This window comes from Agelaius tricolor, unplaced genomic scaffold (genome assembly GCF_023055355.1).
Source record: "Agelaius tricolor isolate 1412-34295 unplaced genomic scaffold, bAgeTri1.0.p SCAF_4, whole genome shotgun sequence".
NCBI lineage: Eukaryota > Metazoa > Chordata > Aves > Passeriformes > Icteridae > Agelaius > Agelaius tricolor.
In genome coordinates this window covers 14,177,376-14,197,620 of record NW_027269264.1, presented here as the reverse complement: position 1 = coordinate 14,197,620, position 20,245 = coordinate 14,177,376, and the positions used below count along the sequence as shown (strand labels likewise).

At 40.0% G+C, this 20,245-nt stretch overlaps 1 protein-coding gene across 1 annotated transcript in view; it reads left to right on the top strand.

Annotated features, from left to right (window-relative positions):
- The first annotated feature begins 453 nt into the window (after positions 1–453).
- Positions 454–20,245, top strand: part of LOC139588895 (E3 ubiquitin-protein ligase KCMF1) — a 50,471-nt gene continuing 30,679 nt past the window's right edge. The window contains exon 1 of the mRNA XM_071424669.1: positions 454–1,021. Coding sequence (XP_071280770.1) covers positions 472–1,021 — 550 coding nt within the window. The 5' untranslated portion in view covers positions 454–471. The remainder of the gene's footprint in view (positions 1,022–20,245) is intronic.

Here is a 20,245-nt window from a genome sequence, read left to right as displayed (position 1 = left end):
CTAGTTCAAGTCAAGCTATTCTGTGATTCTGTGAGTGGGACAACACAGGGCACACTGTGGGCATCCTTTTTACAGAGCTGGAGTTTAACTGAAGGACATTTCTGGCAGTCCTCTGAAGGCCTGACAGAAGCAGAACTCGGAAAAAACAAAACAAAAAAAACCCAAAAAGCATAACAAAACAAAACAAAAAACACACACACACAAAAAAACCCAAACCAACCCCCACAAAACAAACCAAAACAAACAAACAAATAAAAACAAAAACAAACAAACAAAAACAAAACAAAAAACCCACCAAAACCCAAAAAAAAACCCAAACCACGAAGGAAAGACTCCAGCCCTGTGCCTGGAGTCGCAGCTCCGCAAATCTGGCAGAATGAGTAACGCGATCAGTGACAGAGCGCCGGCTCAGGGCACGCTGTTCTCTGCCGCTCTTTCTCCGCTCTTTTTACATAAAAAAAAAACTGATTAATGCGTGTCCTTTGGGTCGGGCCGGTGCTGGGTTCCGCTACCTCGACCGCTTCCTTGCCCCGGGCGGAGCCCGCCCTGGCCCGGCAGCCCGCGCGGGAGGGCCACCGCCCTGTTGGGGAGTTTCCTCTTCCTCCAGCAGCGCGGCCGGGGCGGGAGGAGGAAGGGGAAGGGGCAGGGGCCGGGGCCGGGAAGGCTCCAGCGCGGCCGCCGCCGTCGCTGGTGCGGCAGGGGCGGAGCGGCGCGGGAGGCGGCGCCAGCGGCCGGCGGGGCCCGGAGTCACCGTGTCACGGCGCCCGGGAAGCCGTTGCCGCCGGATCCGCCCCCCGCAGGGCGAGCGAGGAGGCAGGAGGAGGAGGAGAAGGAGGAGGAGGGAGGCCGGCTCCTCGCCGCCTCTTGTGTTTTCGCCCCCTTCCCGGCCCAGCCCCGGCCCCTCTCCTCTCGCACCGGGGCGGCGGCGGGGGGCGAGGCCGCAGCGGCGCCCGAGCTGCCCGCGGGAGCCCCGAGACAGGCCTGGGCCGCCGTCTCTGGACTAGGATGTCCCGACATGAAGGTGAGCGGCGCGGGGCGCCCAGGCCGCCCGCGGCGGCGGCGGTGGGGCCCGGCCCGGCGGCCTTGGGGGCCGATCATCATCATGGCGCCGCCGGGAGCGGGGCCCGGGGCCCGGCGGCGGAAGGAAGGAGAGGCCCGGGCGGGCGGGCCGCGCTCTGCAGTGTCATAGCGGGGGAGGCCGGTACGGCCCGTTCGCCGCGCGGCCTCCGCCGGGCGGGGCCGGGGCCGCAGGTACGGCCGGCGGGGGGGTCGAGCCACCCCGCTCCTCCGCCCGAAGGACGGGCGGAGCGAGGTGCGGCGTCCCCGGCGGGCCCGGCCGCTGTGGGTGGGCGGTGGCGCGGGGCGGCCCTGCCGACGTGTCGGCCGCGGCCGGTCCCGCCGGGCTCCGCGCTCCAGGGCCCCCCTGGGTGCCGGGGAAGCGGGGCCCGGGGCAGAAGTGTGCGGGCGGCTTGTCTGGCCCTGACGAGGGGTGGCTTGTGTTCTGGCGGCCCCGCGATCTGCCCGTTTTCCCTCGGTTTTGCCTTGCGGCCGAGGAGGCCGGTGCTGGTGTAGTAGTGGCATGTTTTGAGGCCGCCGGAGAAACGTGTTCTCTGTGTGCTGCTTGCCTCTGGTCCCGTTGTGTTTACTGCCGTGCAGGAGTTCAGTGGGTAGTTAGTCAGAAGGAGCAGGGTGGAGGGAGAGATGGAAGCTAAGAAAGGAATTTCTGCAGGAAAAAGATGGGAGTATGAAACCAGGAGAGAAAGTTGCTCGGTTTTTCCGTGCTTGTTTACCAGTGGGTAAAGTGTTTGAACCAGTATTTTATAAAACCAAGGTTTGTTGTCTGAAAAGGTAACTTTCTGCCATGTTAGGAACATAATATAGTATTGTCTTAATTTTCTCTTATCTAATTTATTATTTCTACGTTTTATCTAATCTTAAAACATTTTGACAGAAACATAGGAGAATTTGATATTTGGGGCTCATACTGCTGGCTTCTAGTTGGTAGCTTGATTTTAGGCAGGGTTTTTGGTGTGTGTTGCAGTATTTTGCAGACTTCTTGTTTGTGCAAGTACATGTGCATCTCTATCAAAGAATTGTCTTAATCAACTAACTTTTTTTGGTTGTTTCCTTCTTAAAGTTAAAGCTTAGTAAGGCTGCTGCTTTTTCTCCCCTTCCTCCCCCTGCCTTCATGTTTTCCCAGGAGGGTGGAGATGGATTTTTTTTGTGGTAAAAGATGCAGTTTTTAGCTGAAATGAAATGATTGATCACAAAGTTGCTATTGGTGGTGGTGTAGAAGGATTATGCAGTCTGCAAATATGTGCTGTTATGCATGTATCCATAATACTCTCTTTAACGTACAGTAGTGGAATACAGGCTTTTCTAACTTGAACAGGTTAAAATTATGCGAGTTTTATCATAGTCATAAGTGATATCATATGTTGTTCTTTAGTGATTTTCAGTGACAAGTGCATGAACTATTATAAGAAGCAGTGATATGTGTTAAAAAGACATCCCATCTCTTTCTTTTTGTTAAAATAGAATTTGAAAGTAGGTTTTCTTGTGTGTTTCTTATGGAGACTATAGCATGAATTTTCCTTTCAGTTGTAAAGTGTTTGTGGCAGGGAAAATTACATTTCCTGTCTTTGATATTTGTTGGTGTTTATAAAAGAGTGACTGTGTATGAAATTGGGCTTAATATTCTCTTTCCAAATCAGATTCTTTTAGACACACCTAGTTGGGAAAAAAGAGATAATTGCCTAATTAATTACCTAATTGGTAAGCAAGTGTGAGTTTTGGATCCTGGATGTGGACTTCTCAGGTGTGTGTGTGAACAAACAATGCGTTCCTGAAACCATGAGGACACTGTGAGATTACAAATGACATCTACCACTGTATCCTTGTGATTTTTTTTTTTTTTTAAGCTAGTCTGTCTCTTAATTTCTCAGTGATTCTCTTACTTTGCACTTAGATATGTTCTTTAAGGCAACTTTAGTTACAGGGATAGAATAACACGTATTAGTATGGGAGGGATGGCTTTCCAGCTTTATGGAGAAGAGGTTTGGGGCCTTGATTTTGGTAGAACTCTGGAAATCCATAGAAATTATATACTCAAAAAGAAAGGTGATTCTTGCTTCAGAACTGTGCAAGGTTATTCACAGCTGACAGGTTTTGATCCAGTATGACTAGTCTGGAGATGGCTGTCTTGGAAGAGTATGGGAAAAAGCAAGTTTTAATCATGTTTGTGTTAATTTTTTCCTCTGTACTTTTTTTAAAATGGTCTGTACACAAAGTTACAAACAAGATTTATTGATATTTCTTGACAGAATCAGGATACTGTACCAGTTTGATGGTGGAAACATATGTATTTGAGTGTGTAAATGCTGGAGAAGTTAGAATTCTAAAAGCTTGGGACTTGAAGTAGGCTGTAAAGCATCTGAGGGAGATTTACTTTCCATTGGGCTTTCTTGACTGCTCTTTGGCATAATAATCTTTACAAGACAATTATTTATGGTATTTTGGTTATTTGGCTTTGTTGTTGTTTTTTTTAAAGTGAGATTTTGTTATCCTTCACAAAAAGTTTCACCACAGCTTGCCTTTTCACTGTGGTCTCATTTCACATATGAGGTCCAGACTTCTGTTCCTCCCAAATCCAGGAAAATGGACACCAACTAGAATTTGAATTGGTGTTGCTTCTTTTAATGTGTTTATTCAGTGCTCAAGAGACTTCTTGGTAATATTGTCAAGAGTTAAGTACTTATCTCTTGGCATTGCTAGGCTCTTCTAATTTTTCAAAACCATTTTTGTTCTGTAATTTGGTGTTAAGAGGCTAGCCTTTGGTTTTGTAGAATGCAACATGAGGTCATTCCCTGGTCTTGGTATTCATATTGTTCCCCTTTATAGGAGCAATATGCTGTGTTTCTCTGGGTTAACCCCTCTGCGGAGGAATAGGTGATGGTGTAATATTTGGCAGCCTACAAGGAACAGGTAGGTAATTTTTTTTTTTTTTTTTTTTTTACACTGTGGAAAATTTATGAAGAGGTATTTTGCTTATTGCAGGTTCTGTGGTTCTGTCTTTTTGTGAACATGTGGCAATGATTCTCTTATTTGGCAGTAGACACCACCCAGGACAGCAGAAAAATTGAGAATTGCGACTTCCAATAATATCATTACAGGACCACTTTTGCAACTTGTTTTGTGGAACTAGGTCGCAACAGCATTAACTGGCCTGGGTTCAAATTCCCTACAGCTGGCATCTCCAGAGGGCTCCCAGTTCCATATCACCTGCATCACTTAGTTCTCCATCTCTCATGCTCTTTGCCTCACTCCCAGACCCAATTCCATCCTGTTCTGCTTCTTCTCACTAAAGGAGGTAGTCTTTAAGCTTCAAGGAGCTATCAGCAATGCAGGTTCCGGGTTTTTTTGCAGGTTCCCATTTGTCAGTACTTCTTACAAAATCAGTAGGTAATCCTAGTCCCAAGTGAAGTAAATTGTGAATGGATGGTGGTAACACAGTAGGGAGGGAGAACAGTGACTGTAAGGACCACATGGCCTTTCCAAATTTTATTCTCTGGCTTTGAGATCCTTTTAGTGGAGGGAGCCAGTGTTTCTGTGCTCCTTTTCTTTGTATGTATACATAAATATGTTGCTTAGAGATATCGAAATCAAGTGCTTATTTGTATTGGAAGAGTAAATAAGTAATTTTTTTTAAGGAAATGCATGTAACTTCATCTTTGAAATTCAAGAAATCATAGTTAGAGTTGAATATATACCAACCACTTGAAAACCATTAGTATAAGGGTAATGTTAGTTCCAGTCCTCTGGCTGTACAGTGAAAAGATTGGGAGTCTGGGTTGATGATGTTTTCTGTAAGGTCACAATATAAAACATAAAACTTAATCTGAAACAAACTTTTTGAAAACATTAATAGCAAGAGTAATTTCTGCCCTTTGTAGTGATGCAATAACTGTCATACTTGAGCTGCAGAAGGATTCTACAAACTCCAGTGCTCAATCAGTTGATACACAACTTAATACTTCATATGGTGTCAGTTAGAAAGGTGCCACACAAAATGCAGAATCAATATATTTTTGCATGTAAAACTTTTAATTCACTTAACAAGACTACATCTTTTTCGTACAAAGTACCCAAGATACAGTGTTGGTGAAGTGTGGTGTGTAGTAATGAAATGTGCCTCTGTGAGACTAGTTACAACTTGCTGCCTTCCAGTGCTTACTTTGCTTGCATCTCCTCCAAACAAGGAGTTTGCTGTATTTCACAATACAGAATAAGCATAAATTCTTTCATATGTTGCTGCCATTGTGATCTCTTTTGTAGAACATAAGTCCAGATTAAGTTGTACATATAACATAAAACAGTTAGTTTTTTTGAATTTGCGATAATATTTGAGTCTTGCAAAGCATTTTCTAACTGCATATGCAAAATGTTTCATACTGTTGTTAGTTTTACTCTATGGTATCATATTAATGCATCTAACTACAGATGCAGTGCAGCAGTAGTGCAGTATCTGAAAATGAGTTAGTGTGACAATTTGACTAGCAAGAGCCGTGTTTAGGCACAAAAATGTTAACATTAAATGTGAACAGCTGCAAATGTGATTTGAAATATTTGAACACAGTAATTTGCTTTTTTATTAAACTTATTTGATTTCAGTAGAAAAGTGAATCATCATTTAATGATAAAAAGAGCTGGAAACAGAATTCATATTTTAACTGGTAAGATACTTACTGGCTTTATGGAAGCTACGTTTTAAAAAAAAAGGGCTCTGTCTCTGGTTTAGGAAGCTGTGTGAACCAAGCTGCTGCTGTTCCTGCAGAGTCTGAACAAGGTCCTCCAAAAATGTTTGTAAAGGGAGCTTTTTCTCTCAGGTCTTTATAAAAAATAATTGCACCATCATGGGAAAAGGGAGAAAAAGATCAGATATAAATTACTGATGTTGAAAGGCTGATAGCCTATATCTTAAGCAGGAAAACTGGAACAGAACTGTGATACTTTTAGCAGTATTGGGTGGGGGTGAAGAGAGAAAACAAGTGGTAAAAAAGCTCTCTTTCATATGTTGATTTGAACATGAAGGGATTGGGGGAAATTTACAGAGCTGTGAAAATTGCTTGAGTGGTACTAGACAAATAAAATTCATACATGTTAAATAAAAAGAAGAAAGCTTTTCAAATACTTTTGCATGTTTACATTACTTATAACATTTGAGGGAGACTTGTTCGTGTTCATTGTTGTGTCTTTATTGTTAGGTTACTTCCGATATTGTTAAATACGAAACCAAATCAGTGACTAATACAAAAAGAGTTAATACATTCAAGAAGCTGCTGGACACAGCAGTATATTTGAAGAATGTTGCTCAGGAATTGAGATGTACCAGAGACAGATTGCAGAGACAGCAATAATTCAACCTTGTTGGGTATCTTTATTTTGTGCACAGCTGCATATTATCTACTCCATACCACCCTGCATTCTTTACGGTGTGCAGGATGGTTCTCTATGTTAGACCACTGCTCAGTCTTCAGGAGTGTGCAGCAGATGAGCAGATACAGATATTATAGAAAGAAAGGATGGCCAAGGTGTTGACAGTGGGGCTTTGTTGTGGAAAGCTGGATCAGCTGTCCTGTCCTCTGTTGCAGTTCATGTGAACTGCTAGGTGAGTTACTTTGTCAAGAATTCATGGGTAGCTGTTAGCTGTTTGTTCCTTATGAAGACCTGGTTTGGGATTTTGGGATCTGAGCATTCACACTTGCAGCTGTATTAACTGAGCAGTGAGCTTTGAAAGAATACTTAGTTGTAGAAAATCAAGAATTCTTAAAAATCCATCCTTTAGCATCTCAGATTGCATGACTGAGTTCAGCAGACTTAGAGTTCTATCCTCTACATGCTGTGTTTTCCCTCTGTTTCAAGAGAAGAGAGATCTTGCTTAGAAGTTGTTGTTGAAGTTAATTCATTGATGTTTGGGCTGCACTGAAATGCTGTAGATAAAATGCTTACAGAGAGAAGGCAGTGAGAAAATTCATAGTCAGTGCAAATTTCTTTGAACTCTGTGATAACTGAGGGCTCATGCTGACCAAGGAGGATGAAACAAACAGGGGCTCTCTCCTGTTTGTTTACTGAACATTGTACGCACTGGTGGACTGAGTAAGGTGGTATTTTTTAAGAAAGGAATATAATTGTGTTAGATGACATCTGATAGGTTCAGACTATAAATTGATACTTTGGATACATATATTCTAATGTGAGTAAGGTAGTGAACTTTCATGATTTTTGTTCCTGGAATCATTTGGGCTAAATCCTCCACAATCCTCCACATGCAATGTGTTCTTCCCCTTTACAGGATTTACAACAGATGAGTAGATTTGGTAGCTGTAGGTTCTGAAAGCGGAGACATAATGGAGAAGGGTATACAAAACTTCAGCTATAGGCAGAAGTGTTGCTCACTCATACAGAAACAACATTATTAACATTATTAAGGTACTGTGAGCAGATCAGAAAACTCAAGCAGGGTGCTGTTAGTGACTCAGGAGGTAAGGCTTGTGTGAGGGGGAATTATTGCGTGGACAGAAATTGAAAAGGTGTTTGCCTCAGAAAGGCTGATAGAGAATCTGAAAGAAAGGTATCACTGCATAAAAAATAATCTGTGATCTCCCTTTTCAAATACAAGAAGAAATTCCATTAATTCAAGGGAAGGAATAAAAATGAATTGCTTTTTCATACACTGTGTGATGAGATTATGGAGAATATTTATTGATTGTTCTTGAAGCTACCTCACATCCAGATTTAACAGTTAAAGCTTTGAATTTTATCTTAAACTTTCTGCTGCAGGTATTTTATTTACTTCTAATTCAAATTTGGTTGTCAAGGATCTTAAATCTTAGCTGTCGTTCCTTTAAGCATCACTTGAGTGTCTGATTGAACTTGCTCCAATAGTTTTCTGTATATCTATACCTAATTGTTATCCACATTTTTTTCTCAGTGTAGCATTTTAACACAGTAAAGTAAGCATTTGGAATTCAGTGTGAGGCATAGAGACAAGCTCATTAGTTTCACTGTCTCAGAAAATATGTATAAACCCAATGTTTCAGTTCAGATCTACTTGAAAAGTTTTGTGTGGCTTATTGCCATTTACTAAGTTTAGAAGTGAGAACTGTGCCAAGTAAAAATTGTGAGGCAGCATCGCAGAAGCCTTAGAATTGTGTATCAGAGGTGTGTGCAGGTAATGGCTTTATTTCTACCACTTGAAGTTACTTGTTTTAGTTTAAATTTTTAAGTATGAATTTAAATTCATACTTAAGTTTAAATTTTAAGTATGAAGAATTAATTTTTAAGTATGACTGGAAGTCACTAGAGCCTCTGGCATGTTACAAAGAAATTACTCTGCCCCACCTGCCAGGTTTGTTCTGAGAATGTAGTTTGAATAACTTGATAGGGGGAGGATGAATGGATTCACTTGATGGAATTTTTATTTTCTTTGTTTTTTAATGTTTAAATATTTGTAACAAATTTTAGGTATAGTCTATGATTTGCTTTTTATGAGTGTTCCTTTTTATTGCTCATTTGTCACCCTGCAGTGAATTTCATGTTTGTGTTAGTTCTTTCTATTGTGATTGCTTTATTTGGAGCTTCTAGGAGACTTTCTCTAAAAGTCACCCCATTCTCAGTTGGAGACCTGGGTACAATTTTTGTTGCAATAAACTTGGAACCTGGACACAAGAGACTGTGATGTTTATCCCATGTCCACATGGGATATCAGGTGTAGATTTTATCTTGCCAACAGGCAGTAGGCAGTCAGCAAAGTTTCTTACAGGTAGAAATTAGTGGTCTTGTACTCTGTTGCAGTGAGTTTTATACATGTAAGTACATTCTTCTTCCAAATTTTTTACTCATTGGGACATTTCACTAGTATATATTGTTGGCAGCTATCGCTTCATATTATGCCCCCACATTACTTAAAATTTGTCTTTAATTTCTCATTTTTATCAAAATACTGTTGATCCTATTCTGCATATGATTTGTATCATCCCACTATCAAAACTGACAAATAACAGAGGAAGAAAAATATTAATTTAAAAAATGTTTTTAAAAAATATGCTGGAGAAGTAAGATGAAACAACTGAGTTCTAAAAAAATATATAACTGCATTTCTTTTTCTTACCTCAGGTCATATTGGTCTTTCCCCCTTCTGCCACTTCCTGGTGCCAGATTCTTTTTGGGAGGCAATGTTTCTTGTCTTGACTGACAAGAGGTGCTGTCTCTGGTAGGATAAATTATCTTTGCTTTCTTTCTTTTTGTCTTTGATCTCTTATCCTTTACCCTCTTATTTTGTTGTCACTGTTCTTTCTTCCCCTTGCTGTGCTCTCCCTCTCCTACTTTCGTCCTTTGAGTGCTCTGCGGTGGGATTTTCAACAACCCCTTGGGAAGCTGTAGACCCCTGTTGAGTGCAAGTGGAGTAGAAATTTAATGCCTGCCTCTGTAAGCCTCTTTGAAAAGCAAAGCTCTGGTGTTTCTTGGTGCACAACAGAAAAAAAGCTGTTGCTGGAAGGGTTTCAGGCAGCCAGATACAGAGATGGATTTGTGTTATGGTTTTGTTGGTAGGCTGATGTGATGAGGTGCCTTTAGTAGTGAAAGCTTTACTAGGTTATGACTGATGTATTCTTTAATTATTTCTTGAGCAGAGTCATTGTTTATAAAACTCTTCAGTAACAGTTGATTCCTAGTGTAAATGCTATTTACTGTTAGCTCATCGATACTAAAGCAGCCAGTATTCTTGACTGACAGTGATTTCTAATGGCTCCTTCTATGAGACTGTATTTACTCTAAAAATTTGAAAGGATGAAGTGAAATATATGTATAAATAGTGTAGAAATCAGCATAAATTAATGTGACAGATAAAAATATCAATATTCATCTTAGGGCTGTAATTTTAAACAAATTTCCAGACCAGCTTTCAGACCAACAGAGTTGCTTTCTGGATGCTTGATGGTATGGGAGGAACTTCATGGCAGCTTCTAGAAATAAACACCTGGGTGTGTGCCTAGAACAACATTAGAATAACTTAGCAGATGAATAGCAGCGCCTCGGAGGTGCCTGGTTGGAGAGCAGTGCTGTGAGCTGTTAAACAGGTGATACTCTGGGTACTTGATAGGTATCTCAAGTATCCTAGCTCCGGCAGCAGTAGATCATACATGATTGTCAAGGTCACAAATGCATTAGTATGTAGTCATGTAAGGACCTCTTGTGTGATCATCAATAACTTCTGTCATTATCTCCAAATAAATGATTCTGCTAAGAATTGACATTCAGTTTTACCGAAAAAATATTTTTGCATGTTTACCTCTGTGTGTGTATGTGTGTGTATTAGCTGTGCATGCTCAGAAATTGTTGTTCACCTGGAATGAATTTTAACTGCTGTGAGTTTTGATTATAAACCCTTGTCTGAAAGGGAGTTGGACTTTCTTTCATGATAGAATGAAATTAACCTTGAAGAAATCTGTGGTTTGGGCACAAAGGCTTCTCTGTGCTCAAGATACCATCACATCCCTTCTACTCAAGATAGCAAATGTTTGAATTATTGCATATTTGCATGTGCTTTTAATGTAGGCAGGAATGCTGAGATGGCGTGGTGTTTAGTGTACAGCTGTTATGTGTATTTCAGCATGCAAGCTGAGGTGTGGGTTATCTCTGCAAGTGGAAAATATCTGTGGTGAGAAGCAGTTTATGATCCACCAACGAAGTGAGAGCAGCAGTGCTGGAATGAAGGTCACATCTGGACTGATAATTGTGCCTCTGCAGCTTCCAAAGTTTCTTCTGTCTTTACTTCCTGAGAGTAAATAAGGCCACTAACTTCACCCTGTGAATTATTGCTAGTTTACTTTTCACACGTCTAAAGTAGACTCTTTGAAAATAGTTGTGGAAAAGGAGGTAAGTTTGGGAAAGCGATTTTAGGGATGCCCTCGAAGAAAGACATCTAAGCTTCACAAAACTGTAGAGAATTTAGAACTATCTATGTAATGACTAAGCTTTTTTCAGTCTAGATGTGCATAAGGTAGCTCAGTTGATTTTAATTCCATACCTGTTTCCTGCTATCATTGGTACTGTTCTGGTAAGATGAAGATGTCGGTAAAGTGTTGTTTCATCTCTGACTCTGCAGGATGAAAGTCACTTATTTCTGCTGTTAACCATGACCTGTTGATTATATTAATTAGGTATGTTGCAGGTTTAAGAAGATGGAGTAGAAACTGCAGAATGTCTTGACTCAGGAGTAGGTCAGACACATTTTCCAGCTCTCTTCTCCCTTGGTTATCTTCAGTTTTAGAAAATTCCAAAGATGTATAAAAGCCTATTTGCCATCCTGAATTCAGAAAGAATGGATGCTGTGATCTGCAGGTGTCTTTTCCAAGTTTGTTTGCCATAAGGCCTGTGAAATGCCAGGCAGGATCTGACATCCTACAGTGTTCCTTATTCTGAAAGATGTTTGTGATGAGCAGAGAAAACAGCTTGAGATTTTGTTGTAAAAGAAAGGCTTTGTAAATGAAGATGCACAAGGAAAGATCGATTAGAATAGAAGCTTGTCTTTATAGTGTAGATAATTGAATAATTGACTGTTATTGGTCAAATTTGTCCTGGCAGAGATTGCTACTGATAATGTGCTGCTGCAGATTGCTGTCTGAAGTTTATTTAGAAGCAGAGAATCTGCAAGATACAAACTTTCAATTTTAACTCATGTCACATTAAAAAAAAAAAAGTATAAATGGAGGATACTAATAAGTTTTGGGTTATCCCATAGTTTGTTAGAATATTATTCAGCCCTTAAGTATTGGAGCCAGTTATTGTGAGGTATCATTCTTATTGTGCCTCAAAGCTCAGTTGATAATGTTAACGGGGAATTAAAGAAAAATTACCAGGAAGTGAAGGAATGGATTGTTGGGAATTGCATACCAGAATACATTTATTCAGCCAAGACTGAACAACTTCAAGAGGGTAGTTGAATGAGGTGCAGGACTCCAGGCTCAAACCTTTAGAAGTACTGTGATGTGTCTCTTCAGGGGAAGTATTTCAAGTCATCTGCTGATGAACCCTCTTGTCATGCTTGCATTAAATGTTGTGTTGAGCTTCTTCCAAACCTATTATTCCTTCTCTCTAAATGTCCTTCTTCCAAAATTACCACTTTCCAAGAAAGCAGACACTTTCGTAGTTTGTGCAATAGGGCATGGCATTAAATGTCCCTAATCAGTAAGATGACATTGCCTGCATGTTCTTTCACAGTGCTGAGCGCTTGGAGATCTTGGCAGTGTACAGCAAATTTAAAAGTCCACATTGTAGTTTGTTCTAGTTAATTGAAAAACTTGAGAGAAGCTGCTGGACTCAGGAATATCTCAGAAATTAGAAACTGCAGAGGAAATCTGATAGCCTTCAGGACTGAGCAAGCCTTAGCGTTAAAGAAGATGAAACAAGTTGTGTGTAAATAATTGGGTCCTTTAGTTTTCCTCTTGCAATAATTGTAGGCATCCTGTAGTTGTGCAAAAGAAAAATAGACTCACTATTAATTATACCATAGGTTCTAAGTTACAACATTTGGGTCTGTTACTGTGCTGAAAAATGCCTGCAAATCAAAAAACCCTTACAAACCTCTTAGCTGTAAAATATATTTTATGTGTATGGCCTTTCAGGTGCATTGGTATACCTCTTTCATCTTGAAAAAATATTTAGTTCTGACAGAGCCATAAGCTTTGTGAAGGTAAGAAGTGCTGAGTTGCTGCTGACTTTGCTCTGCTTAAACGTGTGTCAGTGAAGTAAGGTAGCTGCCAACTCTAGCACACGCAGAAGAACCTGGAAGGAAAGTAGCTAAAGTTTACTGTCTTGTGATAGCTGGTGTGTTGCAACAGTCAGTAGAGAGCTCAGAAAATAACAGCTGTTAAAATAACAGCTGTCTTGAAGCTATACCAAAACTGTAGACATCCTGCTCAGCTGAAGGTGTCTCTTCATGCATGCATCCCAGTGACATCACCTGGAAGACTTTAAGGGAAATTGAAGATATATCAGCCCTTCATACCCAACCTTAGTTTACAGTTATGTGTAGACTAGGAGACTTGCTATATTTGTGGTTGCATGTTGGACACATTGAACTTAAGAATCCAGCACAGTGTGCAGTCTTAAAAAACAGTGTACATATTTAAAGAAGGTATTAATTGCAGAAGGTACAAGTTTGAGGATGAGTGATTTTGCTCATCAGCATTTGAGAACTTGAAGAAGCTCAACTGGTCAGTGGGTGAAAACCACGTTTCTGTGTGGAATTCAAGCAGTGTCCAGTGGGCAGTGGAGAACAGAGCTTAGTCTGTTAGTCTGAAAATGTAAAAGAAAACCTTCTGCTGCCAAGAGGCAGATCTTGAGATAAAACAGTTAAAATACCTCTCATATGTCCAACTTCCCGTGCTTCGTTATCTAGGTTTTCCTCACTAGTATTCTTTGTATTATAGGATTTTTTCCTAATAGATTGTTTAAATCTTTTCAATGGAGATCTGTCAGATTTGTTTGTTACACTTAATTTTTTTATCCTTAAAATACTGTTTCATGCATTTTGTAGCTGTAGCATGACAGCTGAGCCTGTAGTAAGCAGTGAGACGTAAAGGGTGTTTGACCATTCCTTTCCTTTTTTCTTAAATTGTGAAGTGAGGTATGTTTTATCAGTTTTGATAAAATGCTGTATTATTGACACCTGGTTTATTTTGTGGTTCAGCAAATAAAGTAAAACATCTGAGTCTTGTTTAAGAAGATGAGCTAATTACATTAAAAATGCTTAAATACAGAAGGCTTTTGAGCTGTGGTCTACAAATTAGTGATGGATTTTAGTGTTTAGTGACAGACCAGAAGCTCTTTAGAAAAATTATGTGACATATTGTTTTCAAATAAAGTTGTTAGTAAATTGTTCTTAAAAGTAAGCTGGATACATATAAGATGATCAGGACTATCAGGTAAGCATTCTAGAACATAATACTTTGATTGTGTTTGCTTCTTTATGCATGTACAGTTTAAGGTGACAAGAAAAATGAAACTATTTGTAATAAAGCTCAGCGAAACTTTTCCTCATGGGAAGAACAAGGGGAAAGGTAAGGCATTTGTTATGGCTGACAAATGATCGTGTTGCCAATACAGGGAACACATGAACAACATATAAGGAGCCCTGCTGAGAAGACTTGGGAGGATGCTGGTGGATGAGAGGCTGGACCTGATCTGAGAGCCCAGAAACCCAAACATGTTGTGGGCTGCATCCAAAGCAGTGTGGCCAGCAAGGGGAGGGAGGGGATTCTGCCCCTCTGCTTCCCTCTGGTGAGAGCCCACCTGGAACCCTACATCCCACTCTGGGGTCCCAGGGAGGACATGGAACTAACTGTTGGGGTGTGTGTTCAGAGGAGGCCACCAGGTTGATTAGATGGATGGAGCACCTCTTCGAAGAGGAAAGGCTGAGAGAACTGTTCAGCCTGGAAAAGAGAAAGCTTTAGGGGTACCCTAAATGTGGCCTTCCAGTAACTGAAGGGAGCCTACAACAAAGTTGGGGAGGGACTTTTTACAAGGGAGAATGGTTTCAAACTGAAAGAAGATGGGTTTAGATTAAAAAAACTCTTTTGAATATGATGAGGCACTAGAACAGGTTGTCCAGAGAAGCTGTGGATACCCAATCCCTGGAATTGTTTAAGGCCAGTTTAGATGGGGCTTGGAGCAACCTGGTTTAGGTGAAAGATGTCCCTGCCTGCAGCAGGGATGTTGGATCTAGGTGATCTTTAAGGCCCCTTCCTACCCACACCATTCTGCAGTTGTTTGAACAAGGAAGGAGGTCTGCTGTGAAAATTGGAAAGAAGAGGGAGGAATGGGAGCAAACTCAAAAGCATGATGGAAGTAGACATGAATCATTTTTGCTTTTGGTTACTGTATTTCCCACAGTGCACTTCTGGTATAGCCTTCCTATCATAATCAGTTGTCATTTCTGGAGACATGTCATCAACATGAGAAGCAGTTCTGTGTAACGGAGAGTGGGAAGAAAAGTTGCCAAGGCAGTCTGTTTATGTTCAGAGTAAGAAAAATGCTTTGAGAAAGGCCAGGATAGAATATTGAAACTACTTAAATGAATAAATTGTAGGATTTTAACCTCCTATTTCCCCTCTGTGTTGTGTTCAGAGAGACTTAATTATTTTTACAAGGCACTAGACCTCTTGTGGTGTTAAGGAAAGATAAATTCCTTTTATGGTAATGTGATGCCATTCAAAATGGTGATTTTGAAAGTAGACTGAAGTTCGAAGGTGTTTTTGTGCTCCTCTCTATGGCCTGAGTTGGTTGGGAGGAATCTAGGTGTGACTGCCTTGCATTAGGCATTACTGCTTTCTTTAATGATGAGAAGAACCCCTTGTTTTTATTTCCCTCCCTCTTCCAACTGCTTTCTAGATGTGTTTTCATGACCTGAGAAGTGTGTATTTCCAGACCACTTGGTGCAAGTCTTTTAAGTCTGAGCTATTATGAGACATGTAATCAATCACAAAGCATTACTACTAAAGCTGGAGCACTTGCTGCATGCAGACTTCTTCTATCTTTCACTTCCAGCCCTTTGGTTTCCCAGCCAGTATTGCCTACTTTCTGCATTGTTACCTGTAATAGATCTTGCCTTTTCCCCATTCCAACGGGTGGGAAAAGGTTGCCATGTTTGCCTATTTGGATGATGTTTAAAAGGATCAGGAGTGAGTTTAATAGTGCAAAAGGAAGTAAAGTTGAGTGTGTATTCCTTACACGAGAGCTATGTCTAAAGTGTACCTAAATAGTTAATTTTGGCTAAGCTTCTTTTAGCCTCTACCAGGTGTTGTAAGTTTTTGGTTTTTTTCTTATCTGTCTGGAACAGTGACTCATAGAAAAGCATTCTTCAAGTAAGTTTACTTCTCTCTGTTCAACTGATCTGTATTACTTAATTGTCTCCCAAGACTGATGGGACATTTGTCTTATTCTCCTTGTGTGTTTTTCCCTTTTTATGCCACTCTTCCTAAATAACAGCAATCCAAATGCACCAAGGTTTATTTTTGGAGAACACACTGTATCTTAATTTTTTTAGGGGACTACAGAGAAGTACCACTTCTTTTATTTAATTTCTTTTTAGGATTTTAGTTTTCTTCATGTCTCTTATACCTGTAAAACTCATTTGCGTGTGATAGACTTTCTCTCGCCCCAATTTTATTTAGCTGGTGCTTGCCTGAGCAGTGTATTTCTGTTGTCTCACCCTGAAAAAAACTGAGGAACATGGTCCTGTCCTATTAAGTGAGAAACTTTGCCATTGATTTTACTAGATAGAGGATGTAGCTTAATGCTTTTACTGTTATTTTCTTGCCCTGGAGCTGTTGGTAGCTTTCTCAATGTAAGTATTTTTCTGCTAATAGAGTTCACATGCTGTTAGCCATCTTCCACATTAACAGAGCTGTTAATGAAATCATGTCTGGTGCCAGTTCCTCTGCTGCCACACTAAAAATTTCCTGTGCTCTATTGCAATATGTTTATTTTTAATGTATTTACAGTATTTCAGCAGGTTTTTGTGTTGTGATGTTTTTGATGGCCAAGTTAAATTACATTGAGTGATAAGAGATATGTGAGATAGTATTAAATATTAAATTGGAAATCCAGATTGGCTTGACCGTAAATCCTGCATGATTCCTGCATAGAGTTGGGCATGTTTTGCAAGTGCTTGCTCATCACTTGTTCCTGATGCCCAAGATGACTGAAACTGTTGTGTGTATAACTTCCACAACCTGGGATGTGAAAGCAGAAATGGAAAAACTTCTTTTTGCAGCAGGCTGGCTGATGTTCATGGAGCAAGGCTGAAACTTGCTGGGCCGGCTGTACTGTTACGTTCTTTGTTTTTATGCCAGGGAAATGGTTGTCCCTGTCCTCAGCAATGCTGAGGCCATGCCTCGAGTACTGTGTTCATTTGTCTTCTCACTTTAAAAAGGACATTGAGGTGCTGCCCCGTGTCCAGAGGAGGGCAATAAGGCTTCGAAAAGTCCAGAAAAATGGAATAGCTGAAGGAGCTGGGATTGTTTAGTCTTGAGGAGGCTCAAGGGGGACCTCATCACTCTCTACAACTACCTGAAAGGATGTTGTAGTGAGATGGGGGTCTGTCTCTTCCAGCATGTATGCAGTGAGAGGACAAGAGGAAATGGCCTGCTGCTGAGACAGGGAAGATTGAGATTAGATATCAGAAAAAAAAATTTTTACAATAGTCAAAAATTAGAAGTGTTTGCTTGGGGCGGGACAGGTAGGGGAGCCAGGTATCCAAAATGCATCTGGATCTGGTGCTGGGTGATATGGTTTAGTTGTTATGGGATTACAGTGGTATTGCTGGGCGGACAGTTGGATTTGGTGACTGTGAAGGTCTTTTCCAAACTTGGTGATTTGGTAATTCTAAGTATTAGGCACCATGCAAGTGAGCTTCATGAAGATTGTTGAAAACAGAGAGGTGAGCAGATTCAGGTGTCTGTTTCTACTCCAGACTCCGGAGGGGAAGAAGGAGTGCAGTGAAGAAAACAAAAGCCTTTTGTAGGCCCACCTCCCTTCCTTTCCTCCTCCCTTTCCTCCTCCCTTTTTTTTTTCCCAAGTCAACAATATCCCTGCCTGCAACTTTAGTTCTACTAGTTCTTTTCAGTCTGGTTACTTCTTCCACTTTGCTGTAAGAAGATTCTGCGTGTTCAGCCAAGGGAGAATTTTTGATTATTTCAGGAGTATCATGTATGAATTTTCAGTTCAGTACTTGTAGCTGCAATGGTGATGAAGTAGGTTCTATGTTGTAGGTGTCTTTAATGTTTATTTTCATAGTTTGCTTTAGTAAACACGAGGAGAAGTAAACAAAAATGAATGTTCTATTTGGTTGATTTTTCTGGTGAAATGCTCACTGAAACAGTAGGAGTTCTTAGAATTTGACCTCTCAAACTAGGCAGTGGTCTGCATTGAGAAATGAATCTATTAAAGTAGGACACAATTGGCATTTCTTTTTATTAAGTATCAAATGGCATATATTTTCCTTTCTTCAGTCTTGGAAACAAATGAATTGCTTAAGTGGAGTATCTTAAGGTTTGGACTTGCTGTGTGTCATGTAGACCACAGATGAGATAGTTAATGTCAAGCAAATTTATTTAAAACTGAACAAACCCAGAGAGATCCTTTAAAAAGACATCTTACACTAAAACATATCAGATGCATTTTAAAAGTAGTGTTATGTAAGATCTTCTGAATATATAAATAAAATGCAGTATACAGGTTGCAAACTCTTGTACCACAAAAGAGGCAGCACAACTTTCTAATTTTCACTTGCATGCTTAAGTTGGGGCTTTTAAAAGGTAGAAACCTTAATGTTTGTCTGGTCCCTTGAAACTGAGTGGTACTCTTCCATGTAATGCTTTTTGTCTTTAGAAGGATGAACCCTTTCAATACTTCATGTAGGTTAGGAAGAAATTCTTAAGTAGCTGGCATTTTCTTTCTGGAGAAGAAATCATTGATTGCCTGATTTTGCATTTGTGTTGTACATTAAAGAAATACAGTGATTCTCACTCTGAGCACTGATGAACAAAAAACAGTATACCTGAATTCAGAACGTTGGGTTTAGGATATTCAGCTGCTGACAGGAATGCTAAATGCTAATAACTACCCATGAAACTAGTGTCTTCTAGTGTATTGCTAAGAGAAAGGAATTTAATTCTCAGAACAGCAGAATGACTAAATATTCTTATCTGGAGCTAATTGTAGTTTTCATGGTTTGAATACTTCAGATGCTGGCTTTACATGTGTTTAAAATGTTTCCTAATGACTGGTATTTTCTTGGAAATTTCTAAAAATTTAACAATACATTCAAAATATTGATAAAGTCAAGGCCTCATGTTAAGGCTGGAACTTATTTCACTATCTCTGTATTACTCGTCTTTAACCATATGCTCTTTACAAGGAAAAAAGTGCTGAGTTTTCTACAATTTTTAAGTATTTTTTTGTCTGGGTCTGATTATTGGGCTTTAAATATCATTGTTATTATTTTGACTGCCCTTAGTTCTCAAGGACGCTAAGTAGGGGAGAAAACCTTTGCTTTTTTTACAAATGTGTGTCTATCCAAGGCAGTAATGGCTTGGGACATTACAGGCACTTTCACTGATGTTACCTTATAGCTTTGCTTGTAGTTGTAAATACAAATTGATCCTAGTGTGTATAGTATTTGAACCATATGTTATTCTCTCTGTTATGAATTCAGATTATGTGCTCTCTTTGGTGTATCTATTAAACCCAGGACCAATTACATTCATTTTAGTTAATTTCTAGCAAAATCAGTTCAGTGTCATAAGATCAAAGTATGTTTGGCTGTCAGGATTAAAATATGAAAGTTGTTGGGAAAGAACATTTTTTTTCCTAGACTCACTCAACAAACCATTCAACATGTAAAATGCTGAAGTAATTGTCCTGGATGAAAAGGAGATGTGGGCTTCATATAAACGTAGTAAGACTTTTGTAGTGAAAGGGTAGAACATACTTTATTGATGGGACTGTTAGGTATGACTTCACTCAGAGTAAAGCTAGAGAGACTGAGAGTTGATAATATTGCAAGGGAATACTTCTGAAGAAACTTTCAGAATCTGATGTTTGGTTCACCTTTAACTATCAGAGTTCCTTAGGTTTTTAGCACAATGCTGTCCTCTGCTGGAATAGTGTTGCATTAAAAGAGCATTTTATGCTGATCAGAAAGGTTTTAATTAGATGCTATGTGTTATGCGGTGTATGTTGGTACTTGTATAGCAGTAAAAAATAAAATTTGAGAATGCCTCAAATACCACGTACGATGTAATGTGATCTGTAACTAAAATTGCTATTTCTTACTCTTACCATTCCAAACTAATATTTTCAATAAGGTGAATCAGAAGTTCTCATTGCACAGCAAGTCTTTTGGGTTAATAGTATTTCATTCTGTGAGTCTTTTAGAAGGCAATAGTAACAGTTCTTGCAAGTCAGAAGTGTATCTAAATACTTGTCACAGAGTATTCATGCTTTTCCTTAGGCTGGTTCTGTGCTTTTGTTCCCTGCTTTAAAGTGAACTTCTCCAGAATGTGGGAGGGTTTTTCACAAAACCCATGATTAATGTGGATGCATCCTATCTGACGGTCTTGAATCTGTTACATACCTTCGAAATGTAAAACGCAGGGAAATGTTGGATAGACACATACTAAAA